This window comes from Liolophura sinensis, chromosome 10 (genome assembly GCF_032854445.1).
Source record: "Liolophura sinensis isolate JHLJ2023 chromosome 10, CUHK_Ljap_v2, whole genome shotgun sequence".
Taxonomy (NCBI): Eukaryota; Metazoa; Mollusca; class Polyplacophora; order Chitonida; family Chitonidae; genus Liolophura; species Liolophura sinensis.
Window position 1 is genome coordinate 14,816,078 of NC_088304.1, and position 26,486 is coordinate 14,842,563.

Below are 26,486 nucleotides of genomic sequence, written 5' to 3' on the forward strand. Positions count from 1 at the left end.
CATATCATGCACAGTCCGCGAACTCGGACAGTATGGTGATATTGGCAGAGTCTCGACATTATCCCACTAAGTGTTTCTTTGTTACATATAATATATATATATATATATATATTTATTTGAGTACATTATTTATTCAACCTGAATTGTATTGTTGAATTTTCAACAGAGCATACACAGGGCACAGTTACTAATATCCACCAGTAAATAAATACAGAATTATATTACTACACGTGTGCATACAGCGCTTAACAATGGTAACTTTATTTTAACCTGACAAATATTTGCGTTACAAAATCATAACATTCTACTCAGATCAGTAGTTAAGCAATTACAAGAACTGCACTAAGTTCAGTTTCTTTTGAGATAGCCGTTAACATGAAATGAAAATATAAAGGCTGTAAAGATAAATTACGTTTAGAATCATATGTCGGTTCTGATGATTTCACTTAAATTTATCCGTGATTTTTTTTTTATTTAAAGTTTTTGGAAATGTTTAAAAAGTAAAAAACATAAAGAACCTATTACAATTTACAATGCAAAAGTATATATGACATATGTATCTTATCTCATATCTTAATAATATCACACGCCCCTCCCCCAACACACACATACGACATTGTGTCAGTAATGGAGTTCTTTACTAACAACGCAAACGACACTGTGTCAGTAATGGACTTCACCACTAACGAAGCAAACGACAATGTGTCAGTAATGGACTTCACCACTAACGACGCAAACGACAATGTGTCAGTAATGGACGTCAGTACTTACGACGAAAATGACATTGTGTCAGCAATGGGCTTCACTACTAACGATGCAAACGACTTTAAAATCCTATGAACATAAACCCTACACACTATAAAAATTCATCTGTAAATTTTAACAAAGGTTTGTTGTCTGAGTGATGTTAGGGTATATTCTGTAATTACAGCAGACTGTTCTGTTAAATATAACACATGTACCCTGATAATTCAACATCACGATTCAACATCACGATAACAGCATATTATGTTGAATATGACACAGTATTATGTTGTAATAACAGAATACATTCACCATCATTGGGACAACAGGCATTCCGTTAAAATTAACAGATCAATGTTTTTAGTCCATACAAAAAATTGAAATCGGTTTTAACTAACATCTTGTTTCAATCCGAGATTTGTGTACTGGACAGAGTGAAATATTCTCGAGCAAAGCGGTAAACACCAATTTTTGCTACATCACACTGCACATGAAGTGTTATTTAAAAATTACAAAACTGACTACAGGTATTTGATGAAAGCTCTTTTGATTTTTAAGCGAAAATGATTTCCCTGATTTCCACTATAGTCTTTGGTAGAGAAAAAGTTGTAATCTGCCCCGATAAACTGATGATTTGACTATGCGCTGCCTTCCATCAGCCGTCGATTATAAGTTAAAGTGGATTACAAACATTCATCTGTGACCAAACAATGGAAGAATATAACATTACCTGGCAAAATAATATGTGAATAAAAATAAACCATAACTTTTTGCTCTTTATAATTTGTCTTCGTACATCTTAAATTACATTCCATGCAAGCGGACAACTCACTTGAAGTAGTTGCTCGCCATGATAGGGCCTAAATCTTGCCACTGTGACGCTAAGCCATAATCATTCATTCAAGTGGTTGGTTATTATGCTGTTATGAAGCGGAACAGATGTGCATAACCATCCAAAAATAACCAACAATCCCATGTACAAGCATTCGCGACAGTTTGGGGCTGGAAAAAAAAAACAAACACAGAAAAAGTTCAAGAAGTGAATAAAGCCAGTTCTAGGATGCACGTTCAAATGTAATCATTCTCATGGTTAAGACGAAATACGACTTCAGTGGTCTCCCTTAGTTAATAAAGACGATGATAACATTAGCGATTGAAATTCTATGTGGGCAGACATGTCCATACAGTACACATGGACGTTGCCATACACGACTTCTGTTCCAGTAAAGAACAGATAATGAGAATGTTAAACCCAGTTCAATTCTCTCATAGATACCACAGGGGCGTTACAAGGCGGCGAGTTGCCTCTCCGCCCTCCGCCACCTCTGCTGAAGGTCTAGCAGCTCATCACGCCGATTCGCAATCTCCTCTCTCTCCTTGAACAGGTCGTTGATGATCGACGGGTTGGACGCAATGCACAGCACGTACTCCTTGATCTTAGCGGAAAGCACCTTAAGGGTGTGGTAATGAACTGACTGTGGTATTGTGTCCATGATACGCCGTGAGGCAACCTAATAACATAAGAGAGCAATACGGTGGCTGTGAAGAGCATCTTTTATCTGCGACAGCAGCAATACCAATGATTTTATAAAAGATAATATCATAGATAGAAACAAAAATTCACATCTTGCCTAGCATAATTTCAAAATTAGGTATCAAGATATTCAGGAGGAGTCCACATTTGATCTATTTATTTGACCATAATACTGGAAGCCGTCGTATAAGTAAAATATTCTTGTGTGCGGCTTAAAACACCATATAAATAAATAAATATTTACTTGACAAATGGTTTATTATTCGGAGGATTACCTGAAGGATACATGAAAAACAAATATAAAAGGAAGAGTATGGTTTTAAGGAAAATGAAGGATGACATACCCCAAAAATTGAAAAATAAACATTTTTGAGGTATGTTTTATACTTCTTAACAACTCGACTATTTTATATATATTTTCCGCCAATGGGCGAAAATATTCGGCAATGACGTCATCGATGAACATACTGCGAAAGCGGAAACAGCTTAGTTCCCACAATCGGCGGATATCACATGTAATTCCTGATATCAAACATCATCTTATTTAGCAGGGGCTGGTTTCGAGCTCGCAACCTTGGTTTATAAACTTTCCGGTAAACCCACAAGAACAGGTCAACTATGGAATTTCAATGTACATTTGTTGTCATACTCTTAATTATTCTACGCCTTATATATTCTCTATACCTTACCCATTATGCAAATTTCTTGAAATGTACTCTCTGCTTCGATAAGATTATTTTGAGCTCATTATAGGTGTTTTTTGTGATATGGTCAAAAACAAATTTGCAGATGTCTGACATCAGCATACCTTTAAAAGGTGGTTAAAGAAATCTGGTGGTTTTAATTCCCGTTTTAGCCTTCTTCCCTCGCCTAACAAAAATAGCTTCCTTTAAAATACAGCATTTTGCCACGGCCATAATCATATTTGAAAATGTAACCAATGATACACTTAAATGAAAAAGCTGGGCGAACCTGCATGTAAGCCGTCACGCCGTCCATGACGTCTTCAGCGTAGCGGTTCCAGCCCACCAACTTGTCGTCTCCCTCAGCCGCGCTGGGCTTCATTTTCTCGCCATTTTTCTTCACCGCATCTGTAGGACAGAAAAGGTCACATTATTTGTTTCCAATGCCAGTGTATCTGTTATAATATATTTAAAGACGTACAGCACTGAGAGTAAAACCAGAGCAGTTTATAATGCTTCCACATGTCCAACTAAATCACATTATACAAACATCGGAACCACCAGTACGTGTCCCATCTGGCCAACTGATCACCAAGGAAATACTAAAATTGTGAGACACTATGATAATTGGCAAATGGTAACCCGTAACTTGTGACATTCAGACTGTTGTCAATTTACAACTTTTGGTATTTATGTTTATAAAATAGCAGCTTAGAGAACGTTAGATCATCATCGCAGATAAACTTACCTAGCTGTTCAACATAGGTGCCGTCTTGCGTCCATACACTGGCCTCCTGATCAAATATTTTCCTAATATCACTTTCTGTGCTCTGAATGGCGATCTGGAGGCGCTCGTCCACGATCTCCTGCAAAATAAAAACAAAGACACACCATAGTAAACCTGGCAGACTTGAAAACAAGTTCGTAGTTACACTGACGCAAAGATTAAGTTTCGGGTGTAAATTTTCAACAGAAGCTTTTAATGTTTGAATAAGCAAGGAACTTATCCATTAGAATAAATATATCAGCTGGCAAAAAAAACCTTAACTGTGGTAATTTAACAAAGAGGCCGGATTTCACCGGTTACGTGTACCATTTGTCAGCTATCTCACTGTAATCGCTGCTCTGGTTTTACTCTTCATACTGTAGCCGGATTTCACCGGTTACGTGGTACTATTTGCCAGCTATCTCACTGTCATCGATGCTCTGGTTTTACTCTTCATACTGTAGCCGGATTTCACCGGTTACGTGCTACCCATTTGTCAGCTATTTCACTGTCATCCCTGCTCTGGTTTTACTCTTCATACTGTAGCCGGATTTCACCGGTTACGTGCTACTCAATTGTCAGCTATCTCACTGTAATCACTGCTCTGGTTTTACTCTTCATACTGTAGCCGGATTTCACCAGTTACGTGCTACTCATTTGCCAGCTATCTCACTGTCATCGCTGCTCTGGTTTTACTCTTCATACTGTAGCCGGATTTCACCGGTTACGTGCTACTCATTTGCCAGCTATCTCACTGTCATCTCTGCTCTGGTTTTACTCTTCATACTGTAGCCGGATTCCACCGGTTACTTGCTACTCATTTGCCAGCTATCTCACTGTAATCGCTGCTCTGCTTTTACTCTTCATGTTGATGTGTTCTGTATTAGGCCTACCTTAACGCGTGTAGCCAGATTCGGATATTTGTCAAATGTGAGGGTGGCCATGTCGCGGAGGACTGTTTCCACATGATTACGGACCTCCGCCACGTACTCCATGGCGGGCTTGTTCCACGCCACCAGTAGATAGGAAATAATGCTCTCACACACCGGGAAGCTGTTTACAAAACCAGGCAGCTCGCACCCTCTCTGCATTTTTAAAGTCTGCAAAATTCCTTCATCACGTTCCAAGCTTTCTTTCACCCCTGAAATCAACGAATTAACGGTTGTGTTATTCAGATGTCTTTTATCCCTAAAATCAACATTTTACATCAACATGCATGCCTGATTCAATTGTCCTTTACTCTCAAAACCAACAAATACATGGTTGTCTAATTCAGTTCTTTATCCCTGGCAATCAAGGAATACTTAATTTTATAATTCAGTCATTAACCCTTAGAATCAAGGATAATGTGATTTTCGGATTCAGTTGCTCTTTACAACTAGAATCAACGAATGCATGATTATCTGATTCAGTCAATTACATCTGAAATCAAGACAAGGCTGTCTGATTGAGGTATTATTTACCCATAGAATCAACGAACACATAGTTCTCTAATTCAGTTGCCCTTTACCCTAAGGCTTGATATCAACGAATGATTGTCTGATTCAGTCATTTATCCCTAGAATCAACGAATACACGAATGTCTGATTCAATTGTTCTTTACTTCTCGAATCAACTAATACATGATTCTCTGATTCGGATGTTCTATATCCTTTGAAATCAACGGGTACAAAATTGTCTGTTTCAGTTGGCCTTTTTCCCTGAAATCAGAAAATATATCACTCTCGGATTTATTTGTTAATCGCCATTATGGCGAGACGAGGGACGTTTTTTTTCTAGCATTAAATTTCAAATCGTCCATTTGGCTGCTCGTTCTGGTTCTTTATTTACATTTCATTGTTTTACGTCATACTCAGGTTTTCTCTTATATGATAACGATCAGTTTTGTGGGCCCGAGGGCCTTTCCCAGGAGTGAGGCGTGGACCTGAACCCCATATTGGTGGAAGACGAGTAGTCTTCAAGAATCGTTAGACTGCGCAGAATGCAACGCAACCTACTGCTGTCGACCAAAACCTCACAAACAATCACGCAGGGATAAATTTTCAAAGTCTTTCTCCAAGGCCTGGATTGAACCAGTACCAGAAATGCCCTATATATTCAAAGGTAAGTTCCTTAATCACTCGGGTTCGGTCCACATTCGTATACGGTTTAACGTCGACGTCTTTACGGGTTCGGTCCACATTCGTATACGGTTTAACGTCGGCGTCATTACGGGTTCGGTCCACATTCGTATACGGTTTAACGTCGACGTCTTTACGGGTTCGGTCCACATTCGTATACGGTTTAACGTCGGCGTCATTACGGGTTCGGTCCACATTCGTATACGGTTTAACGTCGACGTCATTATTTTTCCGGTCACGTCACGACAGACCTGGAGATTGACAGGGGGTCAACTCTGCTTCACCAGACTGCTGTGTCAAGTCACGGATTTGAATAAGACTGCGGAACATGGCATATTTTAAGTATAACTAACGAGGAGCGCGATATTCACCCAATGATCGTCTTCATAGACTCTCGTTACCCCAAATGTTGTACAAGCTCTCGTTACCCCAAATGTGGTATAAACTCTCGGTACCACAAACGTTGTACAAACCCTCGTTACCCCAAATGTAGAACAAACTCTCGTTACCCCAAGCGTAGTACAAACTCTCGGTACCCCAAACGTTGTACAAACTCTCGGTACCCCAAACGTTGAACAAACTGCCGGTACTTCAAATGTAGTACAAATTCTCGTTGCCCCAAATGTAACACAAGCTCTCGGTACCCTAAATGCAGTACAAACTCTCGGTACCCCAAATTCAGCATAAACTCTCGTTATCCCAAATGTAGTACAAACTCTCGGCACCCCAAATGTTGCAAAAACTCGCGTTACACAACAAATATTGTTCAAACTCTCATTACACCAAATGTAATACAAACTCTTAGTACCCCAAATGCTGGACAAACTCTTGGTACCCCAAATGTTGCACAAACTCTCGCTAGCCTAAATGTAACAAAAACTATCGATACCCCAAATTTTGTACAATCTTTCGTTACCCACCTAGTTCAGTCACCTCACGGATCTTGCGGGCAAACGTGTGAGTTTCTTCCCTCCACATAGAGAAGAGCTTCACCTTGTTTTCCTGATGTCTGTACAAGCCACTAGAAACCTTCTCAACGTTATCCGTGTATTCTGTCAACAGCTGTAAGGCAATCAGGCGGATCTTATTCAAATGGAAAGACACTTCAAACGTGATTTGATTTGTTCGATTAGTGTTTTACGCCGTAATTATAAACATTTCATTTACGATGGCAGTCGGCATTATTTGTTGGGGAGGGGTGTGTGATAAACCGACGGCCACCAGCAGGTTGCTGTTAGGCCTTACCACGTAAGACCCCATTGAAGGGCGGCTCCTCTCATTGTATTGTGCTAGCGCGCTAGGCCACGGAGAAACCTTTATCTTCCAATTATATATTACAGTCACATTTTTTAAACGGTTTAAGCTTAGTTTTCAGCTGTAAGTGGGAAGATCTTCAGCAAACTCTGGATGGTCATGGATTTCCCACACACCTTGCCCGGTTTCTTCCCAGCATATAGTGCTGACCACAATCGTATAAATGAAATATTCACGAGTACGGCGTAAAGCACCGATCAAATGAATAAAAGAACAGTTTTAAGGGGCAGGAAAATATATACTCTTAAATGACATGCATGCCCCCCGCCCCCCCGACATAGCGTTAAATTGTACACAGAAAGTATATTTATCTTTGCTAAAACATAAAAAAACCGAACTGCACATGAATGTAATAAAGTATACTATGACAAACATTGACAAAACATGTTTTCATTGAAAAGAAGGGAATACGATGCACAATTTACGTCATCCTACCGAAACATGTTATTACAAACTTTGCCTGGAAGATGCGACGATTTAGCCCCCAAGTTTAAAAAAACTGTTTATTTATTTATTTGATTGGTGTTTTATACCGTAACCCTATCGTTTATCATTTATATGCATGGATTGAATATACAGAAACAGATACTTCATATGCACCAGTAGGTCTACATATTAGGACGAAAACGTACGCCCCATGTCAGTATATATAGGTGAATGTAAAACGAGAAAGTCAATGTGTTTAGTCCTATCGATGCTAAAACTGCACCATAAAATAAAAACGCCTTGCTGAAAATGATTCAATAAAATGTCTTTTATTCTTTCATATACTCTTGTTTTTTTCTGTTGACGGTGACTTGTATTGGTTTTAAATTTCACTTGTTTTTTTTTTTTTTTCTTACTTTTTAAAATAGTTTTTGGACTTACGGACAGAAATTCTCTCCTCCTCTCCTCATCGTCAGTTGATGGTCCCTTGCCAAGTTCCGCGATGTCTTTCTTGATTTCACTAAGTTTGTCACTCACAACCCGATTCATTTCAGGTAAACATTGCTGAAATATGAAGTTATGATTCCGGTAAACACACCAACGAAAGTCTCGCTGAACATTCTGGTCGGCTTCTTAGCTTTCACTGGCTATGATATGAATGATTTGACTGTGTTCCAGCTGTAATTACGCTGCTTTCTGCAATTAATTTCACTGTTTTCTCAAATTATACACTTGCTCCTAGTAAACATAGCAACCGGTGCCATAATTACATGGTTCCTCCAAACGTGAATTTACATAGCGACATAGAAATAACTCAAAACACAAGATACCACAAGATTTTTGCAGGCAACATGAAATGGTGTAAAGTATTGATAACATGCCAAGAAATTTCAAACTTATTGACTTACCTTAATCCGAAAAGTCAACTCCTTTACCATTTTTTCGGAGAGTCGTCTTATCCCGAAAATAGATGGATTAAGATTTCTACCAAAAAAACATATACGATTTAAAATAATTCTAAAGCACTGAGAAAATAAAAGCTTTCTGAGGTTTGGGGCATGTGTCCAAAATAAAAATGCGGAATATCGTCTCTAGAATCTCTTCTCCCGCATAATGAGAATGTTTGTCGTCTGTACCTATATCCTAGTTTAATACTTGAGCTTACCCAAAACCATCATGATGATTGTGAAAAATGTTCTCCAGTGTCACCCACATTCAGGATGACTTCAGGAAATCGTCTCTAAAATCTTATCTTACCCAAAGTGAGGATGATTTCGAAAATCGTCTGTATGATATCTGAGCTTGTCCAGAATAAGGATAATTGTGGAAAATCTTATTTAACATATGAGCTTACTCAAAACGTAGGTGATTGCAGAAAATAGTCTCAAATGCCTGAGCTTACCCAAAATGAGGACTGCCTCGGATGTTTGCGGAAAATCTATAATATGCGGGCTTATTCAAAATAAGAATAACTGCAGAAAATCTTATTTAACATTCGCCCTAAACCAAAATGAGGATGGTTACGGAGAATCGACTGTAATATTTAATCTAACCCAAAATGAGGATGATTGTGGAAAAAATCCTCTTCTTTCCGACAAGCTTCCTGGAGGGGAATTCCTCTCTCGACCTCATCCTGGTTTCGACACCTTACGGCAAACATCCCGAGGTTCAGCTTTACTTTCTTGTTATTTAGTGTGTCCACGACAAACTTTTCTGAGCCCGGCCCCACCAAATCCATTTTCGTTACCACTCCTGTAAATATCATTAAAAGCTGCACAGGGGGTAATATTTTTGCATTAATTCAGATTTTATCGTACACTATTCCACGATGCATGTGATATTTTATGGTATTTTCTAACGAGCCAAAATTATGAATGTACAACATTTAATTAGGTAAACATTTTATAAATAGTACTGAGATAATTAGCAAATTATTCCTTGAAGCAGCTTATTTCTTCATCGAAACACTTATTATTGTGTTATTTTTTAATATAATTTTTGAATATTGTGTTACATTTTAATAGAATTGCAATGTACAGTTTTCTTGCTAATTTGGTTGAAAGAAAAGGAAGAAAGTGCAACTCAGTTAACTAATTGATTACACTATGACAACGATTTGATTCGAACGGATTCAAAATTTTACTGATAACATTTTATTTTTAAAATCAACCTGTTTCACTGTAAGGTGTGATTGCATTTCTAATCTCTTCACTAATTGTTCGGCATGGATTTAAGCCATAATCATTCGTTATTTCACTCATTCATTCATTTCACCTGGCATAAAAAGCATCTATTTCAGTTTTCTTTCTTTTTCTGAATGTTGTCATTCTCATGTTGAAAATGTTTCCTGGCTTTAACATGCTCTCATCACGATATGGTTTGAAATAATTCTGTTACACCTCATTCATACATTCATTCATTCGGAAACAGGCACGGCACCCGACAAACTTGTATAAACGTAATCAGAATGAGGCAAGATGTCTCCATGATTACCCATCGTTCTCTTCAGCTCGGGATCGACGTCTCTAGCCAACCGGAAGGCGGCCACCGTGTCGACGTCAGTTCCCGCAGGAAATACGGCCAGTATGATGGTGTTATCCGACTTGATGAACTTTTTTATTAGCTGAATAATCTGTAATAAACCAGCAGTTGTTAAATCATCAGTTGTTATATCTAAAAGAAAATACTTTTATATTCCATGGGTGCAATAAGACACAGTAAATGTACACACCAAATGACTCCTCGTCATCATATGACTGAAACTTTTTTAAGCACGACGTAAAAATTCAGGCCTACAGACCCTTTGTTTTATTTTTGCGAAATCGTTATTTACATAGAGAGAAGTTCGTGGATGTCATATCGGATTGATGCATGTCATTATTTAAAATAACAGTATCATGTTTGATACTTTTGAGATTTACAATTTTATGGTATAGCACCGACAGGATTGCCGAATATTGGCTTAGATCACTCCGTGTTTCGGAGGCCTGCGGACAGTAAGATCTAGACGGTCTACAAATACAGAAAAATACAGAAAACATAGTACTGTTATTGTTATATACAACTGAAAACACCCTGCGGATGGTCGTGGGTTTCCCCAGAGCTCTGTCCGATTTCCGTCAATAATAATGCTGGCCGGAGTCGTATAAGTAAAATATTCTTGAGTACGGCGTAAAACACCAATCAAAAACAACACCAGTTGTGGTATGAAGGTAGGCTTTAAAAAGGAGGCGCTTGAGGAACATAATTTTGTATTATCATCTTGATATGCGAGAAAAATTACACACGCCACGTAGACACATTTTGAGTATCATTCTAATACTTTAGAACATTTTTCCAATACACTAAAACATCATTCTAATACACTATAGAACATCATTATGATACAATGGAACACGATTCCAATACGCTAGAATACCGCTCAGCACACCATAACGTCAGTCTAATCAATCTATTGATAATACACACTGCAAATTGTGTATAAGCATTGAATAAGACATGGTGTCGCTTTCGACGCTGTTTCTCTTATGTAAAGATGGAGTCGCCCTGTATAAGGAGATTCCCGAGATTTATCACCCTGCCTCAGTCAAGCATACTTCTGGAAGCACATCCTAGTCACTGTATAGAGAGTTATTTTTTTATTTCATTGGTATTTTACGCCATACCAAAGAATATTTCAATTACGCGACGGCGACATCATGCAGAATTTTGAGGAAGTGTAAGCCAACACCAGGCCAACTATTCTTTGGCTTTACAGTGAACCTGACATTCGACAAACAAAGAAGCTAAATTGACACATGATTTAATATGGCGCCATCTGGAACTGAAGCATGAAATTTGCAAAAACCTGAAAGTATAGAATTGTCCACTTCTATATATACATGTGTATGCTTTCAAAAAATATCAAAAGCAGGGAGTAAATAGTTCTTCTTGTAGTTTTGTATGTTTTTTCCTTATCTTAAGCACGACTTTAAACCCCAAGCACTCACTCACTTATTATCCTTACACACGACGTTAAACCTCAAGCACTCACTCACTTCTTATCCTTACACACGACGTTAAACCCCAAGCACTCACTCACTCCTTATCCTTAAGCATGACGTTAAACCTCAAGCCCTCACTCACTCCTTATCCTTAAGTATGACGTTAAACCCCAAGCACTCACTCACTCCTTATCCTAAGTATGACGTTAAACCCCAAGCACTCACTCACTCCTTATCCTCAAGCACGACGTTAAACCCCAAGCACTCATAATTTCCTTATCCTTAAGCACGACGTTAAACCCCAAGCACTCACTCACCCCTTATCCTTAAGCACGACGTTAAACCCTAAGCACTCACTCACCCCTTATCCTTAAGCATGACGTTAAACCCCAAGCACTCGCTCACTCCTTATCCTTAAGCACGAAGTTAAACCCCTAGCACTCATTAATTCCTTATCCTTAAGCACGACGTTAAACCTCAAGCACTCATTCACTCCTTATCCTTAAGCACGACGTTAAACCCCTAGCACTCACTCAGGCCTTATCCTTAACAGGGAAATTCTTTAGCCAAAAGAATTTGAATTGGCGGCCTCACTGGGAGTAACGGAAATCAACGGAAACCAAGAACGTTTAATCAGTAATCATAAACCTGCATTTTGGTAGTGAGACCCGGTCATTCCAGCCATACCGATGCGCAATGCTCAATGTGTTGAAAAAAAGAAAATGTATACGATTATATCTTTAAAAAACCGACTTCGGAAAGTGTTGAAACTTGTAATGTTGACTCATGTGTTGGCTTATTTTAACATCAAGAACATCCAGTAAACAACAAAAACAAACTTTTAGTACTGTGTCTGGATGGTCAAATGTGCAATGGAAGCGATGAAAGATGTGGCCTGCGTATGGTTTGACATGTAGACCGTAAAATTAGCTCTGGATTATGGTTCCAGGAATGACAAGCAGCAGCATGCGTCTGAAATAACGCTGTGAAGTGTACAGCTAACGACTGTTGAGTTTTGCGATGAGTAAAACTGCAGTTGGGTAAGTTGTAGGTAGTAGCAGATCGGAAATATAACTCATGCTCAGTTAATTTCACCAAAGGGTTCCAATTGAGGGTAGCAGATCTGGGGAGAGCATCTGTATCCAGACATGCATAGACATGCATCGGAAAAGGCCATCTCCTTCCGTCGCAACCTGATAACATATCACACCCCAAGACAGCTCTTAACAGCGGCGCAACACTTCGATTTAACCAAATTGAAACTAGAAAAATAAGACCACTGTGACGTAAAACAACCAGCTAATTAATGATCGATTTCTCGAAAGTTTCCGCATTTCGATTTTTGTTTAATTGGTTTGGGGACAAAACAAAATACAGTTTAACAAATCCGGAATGCAGTAACTAACAGAATCACTTAGAGCAAACAGAGCTTAACTCCAAGTCTGGTCTTGGTGAGTGGAAATAATGTTAAGGCTTCATGTGAAGAAGATACTAGTATTAAGCTAATAGGATTCAGCAAAGAATTGCTATGTTCACAGCCAGATATACCGGCAGCATATTCCAAGCTTAACACCGAGTAAATGAAGGTCGAAATGCTACGTTCACAGCAAAATACACCGTCAGCATGTTCCAAACTTGACATTGAGAAAGTGACTCCAGGCCATATCGGAGGACAGAACTGCTATGTCGACAGTCAGATACACGTTCAGCATATTCCAAACTTGACACTGAGAAAGTGACTCAAGGCTGTCTCGGAGGACAAAATCGCTACGTTCACAACCAGATACACAGTCAGCATATTCCAAGCTTGACACTGAGAAAGTGACTCAAGGTCGTATCGGGGAACAGAATTGCTGTGTCCACAGGCCGATACACGGTCAGCCTGACATTGAGAAAGTGACTCAAGGTCGCATCGGGGGACAGAATTGCTACTTCCACAGCCGGATACACGCTCAGCATATTCCAAGCTTGACGCTGAGAAAGTGACTCAAGGTCATATCAAGGGATTGAATTGGTACGTCCACTGTCACATACACGGTCAGTATATTCCAAGCTTGACACTAAAAAAGTGACTCAAGGTCATATCGGGGAGAGAATTGCTACGTCTACAGTCAGATACATGGTCAGTTTATTTCAAGCTTGACACTGAGAAAGTGACTGAAGGTCATATCGGGAGATTGAATTGCTACTTCGACAGTCAGATACACGGTCAGCATATTCCAAGCTTGACGCTGAGAAAGTGACTCAAGGTCATATCGGGGACAGAATTGCTACGTCCACAGTCCGATACACGGTCAGCATATTCCAAGCTTGACACATAGAAAGTGACTCAAGGCCATACCGGGGGACAGAAGTGCTACGCCGACTGTCAGATTCACAGTCAGCTTATTCCAAGCTTGACACTGAGAAAGGGGCTCAAGGTCATATCGGGGACAGAATTGCTACGTCCACAGTCCGATACACGGTCAGCATATTCCAAGCTTGACACTGAGAAAGTGACTCAAGGCCATACCAGGGGACAGAAGTGCTACGCCGACTGTCAGATGCACGGTCAGCTTATTCCAAGCTTGACACTGAGAAAGTGACTCAAGGTCATATCGGGGACAGAATTGCTACGTCCACAGTCCGATACACGGTCAGCATATTCCAAGCTTGACACTGAGAAACTACTTCAATGTCCTTTCGGGGGATAGAGTTGCTATGTCCACAGCCAAAGCAGAGTGAAGTCCATCTTAAATAATGTCTTTTTGTATTCTTTTCCACAGTCCCAATACTGGTCCACGATGTATGTCAGTTAAATACTGACGCAATATGAAATCAGCTACGACTGCAACTACAAATACACGCACATACTCCTTTACAATGCATGTGCCGTTCTCTACGCTCACTTTACATCACTGCAATCGCTAGACTATAATGCTTTCCGACGCACTTAGACTTAATGTCACCACATTACCGCGGTCCTATAATCAGCATTCGTCAATGAAGTTGTTTTAAGTGTCCTTTGAAATTATGTGGTGCGTACACAGAATAGATGTGTATGACGTATAAACAGCGACAAAGGCTGACACAATGTGGTTGTCTTTTTTCTGACATAACTTCTTGTTCCATCACCGTCACTCCTGTGACCTTGGTGTTTTTCAAGGTTTCTGTACAGTATTTGCTACTGGTGGCATTGGTTAAAAGTGAATTTAGAGAGTGGAGTATGAGCGGTATGGAGATTGCAGGTTTTATGATTAATTAGACATGCTGGGAAAACCCTGTAATATTATTTGTACAGAACATTGTATAGTTGTCAAAAATAAGGCAGTCGGGTGTATGAATTTTAACAATTTTCAAGGACAGTCAATAAATTCAATAACAATAATCACTAAAAAATTTAGTTAGCGGATCTATTTGGCAATACACCAAGTGTAAACAATTGCAATGAAAGAATGACATATACAAAACAATCTTCACTTGTGTTTTTCTTAGATTTATTTTGTGTTGAAATCCAATGTAGGTTTTAACGACCATATCTGCAACGTTTAATGCCAGAGATATGAAACTGAGGTCTTCTTGGTTTATTTTCACATTTTATTTACTATTCCTTTCATCCATATGAAACTATTGTGAAGTTAGGCCATGTTTAAGCAGCACATTGACTAGCTATTCCAAGATACATGAATGACGGACAACTACGCGTGGGCTATGATCAGTAGCCTTGTTATCTCTGCATTGCAATATTGTGCAATATAGTATCTGGATGTAAATTGACACGAGGCCAGATTTCACCATTTATATGTGTCACCATTTACCAATCATCACACTGTCGTCGCGGCTCTGGGATAACTCTCTGTTTGAGTATTTAATGTTATGGCATACACCTACTTAGATGTGTTAATGTTTTTATTCAGAAGAAGCACTCCATAAAATGCATCATTTTTATCCCACTCGGCCCTCAGCCTCTTCCAGACGTACTATGGCTGCAATACTTCCACAGAGTATGACGTTGAGACATGCGCTTTCATTGCAAGTGACCCTAGGTGTCATTTCGATCGGTTTCGGCGTGAAACTTCATGTGCGATTATTTTTCTCAAATTTTCGCTTCACTCACGTTACAGATTAATTTAAAAGAAGAACTACAGTGGCACATTGCATTTTTATGGCATGACATATTTTAGGTAGCAAAACGGACGGCTATATCGTTTGACAGCATGACTAACCATTGTTCATAATGTTGTGTCGCATTGGATGGATGTCCCAAGGCCACGAGGAAGTGAGATGGCCTTTGCCACAAATTCCCAACTCACCGACGGGTCATAGCTTTTGTCTAGGCCACAATACCGTGACTCTGCCTGGTACTGTTTTTGACGAGAAACTGCGAGATTCTCGCGCTCTCGCACGCGACAAAAATTGCACCTACACTCAGAATTTGTCCTTTCCCATGGCTGCACAGGGACTTCACTCTGGAGAACCTATTGAGGACCAGGTTAGATGAAGGTAATGTCACTGTTTCTTACGATTGTTATTTGTTACCATGTTAACTAATGACTGAGACAATTAATGAATTCAATTTGGCTGAGATTATCACCTTCACCTAAATAAGAAAAAAACATATACAAGATATGTTTAGTGACTGAACATCTCCATATTTACAAATACATGTAGGTCAACCATAGACTGTGAAAACAATTAGTCACAATAGAATTGTTCATTTCATGTTGATTAATGAAATACTGGGACATACACTCTTTTAGGTCCTTATGATTTAATGCAGATATGATTTTTTGTCAATGCTGTTCCATGTGAAGATCAGATTTGAAAACAAAACGTTGTTTATCTCTCCTTGAGTGGAACACATTTCCGGGTTTAAATATAAACTCAACCAGCCTGGCGAACACCAGAATAGTCACGATGGCAGGATGACAGAGTATAAATAACACTGGATTTCCTCCGAAAATTAATCGCAAAGAAAAACAAACATCGTCTTGTATGATAACCAGCGACAAAAGTAGCTTCCCCATTTTTGAGCGTGTGGGGGGGGCTTCTCTTTAAGAGGGGAAAAGGCTATGGAGGAGAGGCGTCATAACATTTTGTCATAGGTTATCTTAAATTTAGAGGCCTTACTCCCAAGCAGTTAACGTTTAACGTTATTCCAAACCCAATAGACGGCATGCGTTGGACAATGTCAAACATGTATAGTATGCACTTCAATGCCAAGCGGATAGAACAAGTACATATACGGCACTCTCTCCTGAAAACCCTACTAGGAATCCGGAGAATATTAAAACGACTGTAAGGACGCCAAATGATAAACTGGTACACAGAATGACAAATATACGAAAAAACAAATAGGAATCAAGCATGATCAGTAATAAGATTCACTTATTCGAGGACACCCTGCATTATGGTGGGAGAAAATCGGAAAATCGGGGAACCACGGCCTCAGGTCGCTGGCAATTCTTTCCACGTACGACTGGCGAGGGAGCCAGCATGAGCTGGACGTATTGGTTAATACTACATGGTTATGTAGTTGGACAAAGATGTACATAGACCTCTTCTGGCGATGCAAGAAATCACCCGAGCACACTTGAATGAAAAGCATGCCAGTGATATTTAGAGGAAACATGTACCATTCAAGTTACAGTTAGTAGCAAGGCTACCAAAGAGCTCGCCTGTGGGAGACACATGGAGGCAAAAATTCAGCTCCATACATAAAGTAATGAAAATTTACCTTACCAGGAATTCCAATACAAATAGAACGTGGTGGACATGAATTTTATAATTTTCAGTGATTAACACACACGTAGGACAGCAACCGTGAAACATCACCTTCATGTTAATTATTCATTCATTCATGTGAATGTGATTATGAATGTAAATGTTTCGCTATACACATATGAAACATTTACCTGAACTCTGGTTCTAACGCCGAACAGCTGGAGAAAATAGTGAATTTTGTAATTGCGATGTACATGTATCCAAAACCAGAGCTCAATACACACAGTACTTAAATTTTTAAAATACAGCCCCTGACGTTTGCCTTAACATTGCTTGCCGTGTTATTGGGTGTCGGCGTTGACCCTGACACCTTGACATAGTTACAAAGTACAGGTGAACTAAAATGTTGCGATAACTCCAACTTGTAATCGGCAACCTTACAACCGATTTATTTATTTATTTATTTGATTGGTGTTCTACGCCGTTCTCAAGAATATTTCACTTATACGACGGCGGCTATCATTATGATGGGTGGAAACCGGGCACAGCCCGGGGGAAACCCACGACCATCCGCAGGTTGCTGGCAGACCTTCCCACGTACAGCCGGAGAGGAAGCCAGACTTGAACTGGACTTGAGCTCACAGCGACCGCTTTGATGAGAGACTCCTGGGTCATTACGCTGCGCTAGCGCGCTAACAGACTGAGCCACGGAAGCCCCCCTTACAACCGAGCTCTGTCATAGATTACTATATCTCCGAATTCTTACTACCGGTAGTCTACTGTTAAAATAATCCTTTTTGCTTTACCTACTTGAATCTGTTAAAATCTTTCACTTTTTTGCACGTATTTTGTATTTCACCCCCTTGGCTGTTGTTCTCAACGGAGCTTTAGTTTCTATAACTATTCGTAATTTTCGTAACTGTTTTTGCTGAATGCAAGGCAAATAAAACATAGTACCTTCACATTAAAGGGCAAAAATATTGAGTGTTTGGATCATGAAAGCACATAATAGTGAGTTTATTTTGGTCCACACTCAGTTGTTAAAAACATGTACTACGTGTGAACGGTAGTAGTAATGTTGGGGTCTTGATCATCTAGGGGAGGCAACTCACCTGCTGCTCTATTTGAGCGTTAGCCTCTGAGTAACGGGCGATCCCGGGCAAGTCAATTAAGGTCAGATCTGGCACTTCTGGCGATTCAACTTCCAGGGTGATCAGGCTGTCGCTTATACCGGAAGCGTCTCCCGTAATTCTGGATTGTGCTGAAAAGTAAGCTATCTCATTAGCACAATTTGAAGATTGGTTAAACTACATTGTCACTGACTCTAAAAAAAAACTAGAAAACTACTTGGGGTAGTGGACGGCTTCAATTCTAGTTTTAAGAAAGATAACATCTCAACGCACGCGTCCATTTCTGATAGATAGCGTTTTAACGCACATAACCAGTAGCAAGGGAGATTGCATCTTAGCGCACATCTCTAGTTGTAAACGAGATAACATATTAAGTTACACAACCAGTTGTATGTGAGCTTAGCATTTTTGCGCATTCGTCCAGTTGTAAATGAACTAACATGTCAGTCCATTCTGCACTCATCCATTTGTAATTGAGATAACACGTTAACGTACTCATCCAGTGGTAAGTGTGATGACGTCTTAGCCCACTCATCCCGTAGTAAGTGAGATAACATGTTAGTGCACTCTCCCAGTCTTAAGTGAGATAACATGTCAATGCACTTATCCAGTTGTAAGTGAAATAACATGTTAGCGCACTCACCCAGTTTTAAGTGAGGTAGCATGCTAACGCACTCATCCAGTGATAAGTGAGACAACACACTAAAGCAGACACTAAGTTATAAGAAAGTTCTTATGTCATCCTATCCATTATTCAGTAAATACACTAGAAAGAAACACAGCTGTTAAATTTACCTTCTTTAACAGCTTCTCCAACGTCAGACGGGTTACTTATTTCCGTGTTCACGTGCTGGCCTTTGTGGTCCTTGTACTGGATACGACATCGCCAGCCGGTGCCATTTCTTGCCGTGCGCATGCGCTTCTCAAGCGGAGTCCGAGTGACGATTCCTACAACAAATATATACATACATATTGGAAATTTCAGCTGTGTCTTTAAATTATGATGGGCATCGGTATCGATGACTGGTATGCAGGATTTTCTGGAGTACCTGTGACATTTTGTAAGGAGGTTTGTATTGTCTAGTGTTTTCCGGTATGGGCATTCCGGTTTCCTTCACGTGGAAGAATAACTGGGCATTCCGGTTTCCTTCACGTGGAATAACTGGGCAGTCCGGTTTCCTTCACGTGGTATGACTGGGCATTCCGGTTTCCTTCACGTGGTATGACTGGGCACTCCAGTTTCCTTCACGTGAAATGACTGGGCATTCCGGTTCAGTATGCTGGACAATGCTGTGTTGTTCACTAGGAGATGCATACTGTAGTTGTGTAAAATTTCCAGAAGGTTTCTTATTCAGTTTGCTGGACAATGCTTTGTTGTTCACTAGGGGATGCATACTGTAGTTATGTAAACATTCCAAAAGGTTTCTTATTCAGTTTGATGGACAATGCTTTGTTGTTCACTAGGGGATGCCTACTGCAGTTATGTAAAAATTCCAGAAAGTTTCTTATTCAGTTTGCTGGACAATGCTGTGTTGTTCACTAGGGGATGCCTACTGCAGTTATGTAAAAATCCCAGAAAGTTTCTTATTCAGTTTGCTGGACAATGCTTTGTTGTTCACTAGGGAATGCCTACTGCAGTTATGTAAAAATCCCAGAGGGTTTCTTATTCAGTTTGCTGGACAATGCTTTGTTGTTCACTAGGGAATGCCTACTGTAGTTATGTAAAAATCCCAGAAAGTTTCTTATTCAGTTTGCTGGACAATGCTTTGTTGTTCACTAGGGGATGCCTACTGCAGTTATGTAAAAATTCCAAAAGGTTTCTTATTCAGTTTGCTGGACAATGCTTTGTTATCCACTATGTTATATATGTTGTACGTATGTATAAGGTTTGGAAGATTTCACATACTTAGCATGCTGAAAAAAATATGATTGCTCTTGTAAGTTAGGGTGTTGTATCAAACATGTTGCACCGTCACAAAACATTTAAATGTGTCAACTCTTACCATCTCCCCTGGGTAATTGGATGCCGGACAGAGCCTCCAAACAGGAGGATTTTCCCACACTCTGATCCCCTATAACGACGATCTTTGGAAGCTGGAAATCCCGTCCTTCTAAACCAAGGGAGCGAATTAAGTCAATGGTGTCAAGTAGAGGGCGCGCGTGTTGGTCAAAGGAGGTTTTCAGAGATGTGATTACGTAACCTTGTCCGATCCCATCCCAGCTGAAAATGGAGGTAAAAGATAAACCGAGGTATTGTCATACTTACAGCCCAGACATGCATTTAGTTTATGGCACTTTTGTTTCATTTTGGTCTCCACAGTTCTTATGCAAGACTCGATCAAAGATTTTATGTGGCATTTTGTCAGATAAATTCCATGCATAATCAGTCCAACAGCCCCTCTTATTGTAAATCCTTTTTAATATATGTTTCGTCTGATTGTAAATCACTAGACTGAAAAAGTAAAAAAATCATGTTATCACTACGTTACCTTAAAAAGCATCACAACTGACAATATTACGGTCACTTTGCCTGACATATTTAACCTAGCACTATGCCTTACAGTTTGTCTGGCATTTTGCCCCATGTAGTGCGTAACACATGACATACCTGGAGGATGATGACATATAGCCCTTTGGCGTTGTTTGGTCGCTGGAATGGAACATGGATGAACCGCCTAATAATCTGTTAAGTCAGAAATTTACAAATGTTACATTTTTTTTTTTACTTCCGCGACTCGTCTCATCATACCTCAATCAATCGAAAGCTAAAGTGATATGAAGAATCGACATTTGACGATCATATTGATTCATAGTTGTTTAACAGTGACCTCAAGAATTTTTGAGGTCACCCTTATAATGTGGGTGATGGAAACTGGAATGTCTGGAGTAAACTGGAGTAAATTGTAAATACGGGCATTCGACAATCAATAAATCAATCCAAATTTCGATAGATTCATTTATTACAAAGATGTAAAAGACATATGATCTCTGTATATGAGATAATATATTAACACGCGAGCAAAAACGAGAAGTAATTCTTATATACTTTCACAAAGCATAAAATGTTTTTTCACAAACTCATTGATCCTAAGCTCTGTTTCAAAGCAGAAGTGGAATGAAATGATGTTTGGCCAAATGATGTATTTTTTTTGATTGGTATTTTGTTTCCCGGGGGAAACCCACGAGCATCCGCAGGTTGCTGACAAACCCTCCCACGTGCGACCGGAGAAGAAGCCCGCATGAGCTGGACTTGAACTCACAGCGACCGCATTGGTGAGAGTAACCTGGGTCATTTCCCTGGGCTAGCGCGTTGGCCAAATGAAGTAAAATAAATCTAATTATGTGCCTAAATGGTATAAGTCTAATTATGTGCCTAAATGGTATAAGTCTAATTATATTGCTAAATGCTATAAGTCTAATTATGTGCCTAAATGGTATAGTTTATGCGTAGAATCAGAGCCGACTGATCAAGGGCGGATGAACAAGCTGAATGACAGAACATGAAGCAAGGGAGGCAACTCTTGCTGGTCAGACTCCAGCAACACAGAGGTGTCCAGGCAGCAGTGTATGTACCTGGATTGCGAATTGGCTGATTCTTCAGGTGTCGCCGAGTCCTCATTAGCCGAATGAAACTTAAGGCCACTGGTCGCCATATTTCACCTGTAATTAAAATCACGTTTCATTCATCAAAGTTTTGTTAACCTTAGGTAAGTAGGTCCCACTCATATTAAATTTTTATTCACTGACGTATTATTATGCGTACCTAAGTATATATAACAGCTGTTGAAAAAATGTTGAAAAAATGCCAGCTGTGCATTTTCTATTATAAGTCACTAAATTTCACATTATCATCTGTATTTATACTCATTCATAGAATTAACAGGGTAAGCCAATCGGTTATCTCCCCTGCCCCGTACCATTTCATCGGCTTCAAGACAATCGTATTTACTGTGTTTACTGCATTTATAAGACTTATCTGACTTCTTGAAAATGGTCTCACTCCAACTGCATTAAAAGTTGCTTAATCAACACCTTGAATCATCACTTGAAACAGAGCTTTAAAAAGTTTGAACAATTTTAATGGAGTTGGAATATGAACATCTCTGAAGAGTGTTGAAACATCACCACGTTACAAGACTATATGATCAGATGAACTCTTGTAGGTGTAATCACTCCTCGTGAGGTTTACAGTGTTAAATGTAACATTTAAGTTTTAAGAGAGTACAAACTGGAACTGCAATGTACCTTACTGTACAAGAGGGAACTGTAATATACCATACTGTATATGCTGGAACTGTACAGTATAATACAGTACTATACAAGCTTGAACTGTAAAATACAGTATTATACAAGTTTCAACTGTATAATACAGTAATATACAAGCTTGAACAGTAAAATTTACAATAGGTTATAGGTTGAAACCAGCCGGAAGTGCAATAAACCACACTAAAAACTAGAACTGTGACATACCACACTTCACAAGCTGGAACTGTAATATACTACATTATACCGGTATATAACAATTCCTTAGTTACTTATCATTACTTAGTTAGATGAAATAATTATGCCCAGTTTTTGGGTGCTGTGTCCGATTTTTTCCACTCATTATCTGCAGAGAAAGTGAAGCGATATTTACATGTGTTCAAATTGTTAAGACAATGGACATAAGAGAAATAAAAAGAAACTTGTGGTTATACAGTAGCTACTACTGTTTTGGTTCGTCAGTTCAAACGAAAAGTGACAAGATAAGCCAATGAAACAGCAGCAAGTTGACCAATGGAGGTAACGTGTGCTGGGCCCTACGTGGTTAAAGCAGGGGAGGTAAACAGGGTCCGGGTACTGGACTATAACGTAAAGTGAACGTAGAGAGCGGTGCATGCGCTGCAAGGAGTATGGGAACGGTTGCTGTCACTAGACAAAAGGGAAATCCTCATTGGGCCTTCTATAGAGAGCCAGTGCATTGTACCTTACGTCATAGTCAACGACGCTTCACGACACAACCTGCTCGAGGAGACAACTGTAAGAAAAAACCCTGTTGGGGGTTTGAACCAATGACCTGTGGAACCGCTGCTTGGCTTCTAGTTCGATTTTAGGTACAGTAGTGAATGAAGTTTATGTTTACAATCAAGCTATTCTGTACAATCAAGCTACTGTTTACAATCAAGCTACTGTTTACAATCAAGCTGTTCTGTACAATCAAGCTACTGTTTACAGTCAAGCTGTTCTGTACAATCAAGCTACTGTTTACAATCAAGCTGTTCTGTACAATCAAGCTACTGTTTACAATCAAGCTATTCTGTACAATCAAGCTACTGTTTACAATCAAGCTATTCTGTACAGTCACGTGCGTTAGGATGGCTTAATTCTATTTACTCACCCCCACAGAACAAATTAGTCTCTAGAGAGGATCTTTAGACTAACAGGACGAAATCTGGGCTAACAGACTGATTCAATGACCATAACGCTGGTACGTGTATCTAAACTGAAGTGTGCTGTTTAGCTATAGCTCATGTGTCTCGCGTTTTTAATAAAAGACGCCATTTCATCCAGGCTACCTGAGTGCTGGCGGTTATTTGATATCCTATATGAAAGGAACTCCAGAGCAAGGGTCACAGCATATAATACAGACTAAATATACACAGTAAGTCAGAAATATGCAGAGCGCTAAAACGTGAATGTACATGATCAAGTCACGTTACCAAATCACCTTTTAGGATCAGTACATATAGCGGATGAGAGACGCACCGTGTAGAATTTGTCTCCTCTGCAGTCATTCAGTCAGCCTACATTTCTACAGCTGAACTGAAATGTACGGACACCCCCCCCCCCCCAAATGAGGGGGTTCCTCTACAATATTTATTTATTGCCTGATTGTTGTTTAACACCGTACTCAAGATATCGTCAATATACGATAGTGGTCAGTTTCGTGAGTGGAGTATAAAACTCAGTAACTTCGACAAGTTACTGACAAACTTTCTCACATATGACGTACAGATATATGCTTTGGTGGAAGACAAGTGATCTTCAAGGAACGGTAGACTGCACAGGCCGCTACACTTCGATCGCTTATAATCAACACTACCCCAATATAGTTAAACGTTATGTGTGTGCCTGTGTATGTGTGTGTGTGTGGCGGGGGGGGGGGGGGGTCTAAACCCTATGAAAGTTACGAGCGCGTAAATATATATATTATCCACAGTAGTTATTGTCATGGCATGCATGTACATGCATGCACAAGTTATATGTTACAACATAACAACCAACAACCCATTGCTGTGTGACAGGGATATATAGTGTATCACGTGTGCGTCAACACATTGTCACAGCGTTTAGATTTAACACCCACAAAGGCTTGGGATATATATATATATATATATATATATATATATATATATATATATATATATATATATATATATATATATATATATATATATATATATATATATGCGTATATATTGATGTAAATACGTTGGGTGTTATATGTTATTTAAAAAGTGCTCTCACTATATTGTGAAGAACTGAACGATCGTCACTTTCACTTTCATTTTCCTGGTAAATTGCCGATGACGTCAACCGCTCTATGACAACCGGTGATCATAATTCCACTCCCGTGCGCCGGAAGTCAAACACCCATGCTATTTTAGATATTTCTCAGAAGAAGGAAATGGGGGAAGGAAAGCCAGATATCGGGTTGCAGTGTTACACACTCTCCCATTAGACTATTAAGATTATACCTAGTTAGCAGAAATGAAACTTTTGATTCGGCGAGAATGACAATGAAATGGCTCACTATGTACACGGATTAAAATGAATTAAAATACTTGTGGTTGTGTCAGTGAACTCACTAACTGATTTGTTAGCTTCTATTCCGACGCAGCAAATCAATTAATATTAACAAACAAAGCTAAGTGGTCAATCTATGTACGTGCTCCGCGCTCGCCTTTGAAAAAGAAGATGGCCTCCGATCACGATAACTAATACGCAACTTGAAAACATTTCTTTCAATAACTGCCTACAATAGAAACTTGTAAAAATTCATACTAAATTAACATTAAGGCATATACGTTAATTTTCCCTATCTCCCTCCCCTCTTCCGTTAGGCGGCCATGTGTTATAAAACACGTATGTGAAAAAGGGATGGACTGACCGTCCATTCCTACTCTGCTTTTCTGAGTACTTATAACGTTATAAAGAAACCGCCGAGGGAGGTAGAACGCCATCCAGCGCGTCTCTCACCAATGCGGTATTTGTGAGTTCGTGCTGGCTTCCTCTCTGGCCGTACGTGAGCAGGTCTGATACCAACCTGCGGATGGTAATGGCTTTCCTCAGGCTCTACCCGCTTTCTTCTCACCGCAATGCTGGCCGCCATCGTATAAGTGAAATATTCTTGATCACGGCTTAAAACACCAATCAAATAAAAATAAATAAATAAAAATAAACACCGTGTTGAACGAGCAGCATTACTCCCATCTGCAAAAATGAACGTCCCCCTGTCTCTGCTTCGGTTTGAATGGCCTTCAATAACGTACTGGGGAATGCCCTATGCCGTTTAATATGTTAATTTATGGTAACCCTTGTGACACGTGAAAGCATCTTCGGTGTCAGATGTTAGCGATCAACATATCAGGGAAAACAGTTATTTCTCCGGTGAAGTGATGGGGGAGTGTTTACCTAACACATACAGCACGACGTTAAACCCCAATCACTCACTCATTCACCTAACACATACGAAATGAGGCCAAACTGAGATATTCAAGTATGCACATAGTACGTTGTATAGAACACAATAAAGTGGCAATTTAGCTAAATTAAACCAGATTTGCTGGTTGCTGGTTGCAGCTTGTGGAGCGAAAATGTCTCGTCAGGTGGAGGAACAGCAAAACCTGACACGATGTTGTAAAGCTTGAAAGGTGGATGGTAGTAAGAGTTAAGCTGTTACCTGTATTTGATTAAAAAAATGTGTCCACTTACCGTGGTTGACTTGATACACTGTGTTCCAACAACGGAGTTAGAATGTTGTGAATGAACAAGTACCTGCTCGTATTTATAGCTATCTGGACGGGTTTACCCGAAATTTTAC

At 39.6% G+C, this 26,486-nt stretch overlaps 1 protein-coding gene across 1 annotated transcript; it reads right to left on the reverse strand.

The window, feature by feature from the left end:
- Positions 1-239: 239 nt before the first annotated feature.
- On the reverse strand, positions 240-26,486 carry LOC135476194 (interferon-induced GTP-binding protein Mx3-like). Its single transcript, XM_064756135.1, has 15 exons — positions 26,378-26,486; positions 21,977-22,063; positions 21,012-21,086; positions 20,407-20,624; positions 19,199-19,351; positions 18,386-18,534; positions 10,081-10,219; positions 9,141-9,339; positions 8,496-8,571; positions 8,029-8,151; positions 6,768-6,909; positions 4,621-4,868; positions 3,710-3,827; positions 3,251-3,369; positions 240-2,255 (listed from the first exon to the last, which is right to left on the reverse strand). The coding sequence occupies exons 2-15, from the start codon at positions 22,054-22,056 to the stop codon at positions 2,031-2,033; spliced, it is 2,064 nt and encodes a 687-aa protein (XP_064612205.1). The 5' UTR covers positions 22,057-22,063; positions 26,378-26,486; the 3' UTR covers positions 240-2,030.

Excerpts from the sequence above, each read along its gene's own strand:
- LOC135476194 (XM_064756135.1), bottom strand. The coding sequence starts at position 22,056 with ATGGCGACCAGTGGCCTTAAGTTTCATTCGGCTAATGAGGACTCGGCG. Across the intron at positions 20,625-21,011 it reads TATATGTCATCATCCTCCAG|CTGGGATGGGATCGGACAAG; the intron begins GTATGTCATGTG and ends CTCCATTTTCAG. Across the intron at positions 2,256-3,250 it reads GCGTGACGGCTTACATGCAG|GTTGCCTCACGGCGTATCAT; the intron begins GTTCGCCCAGCT and ends TTATGTTATTAG.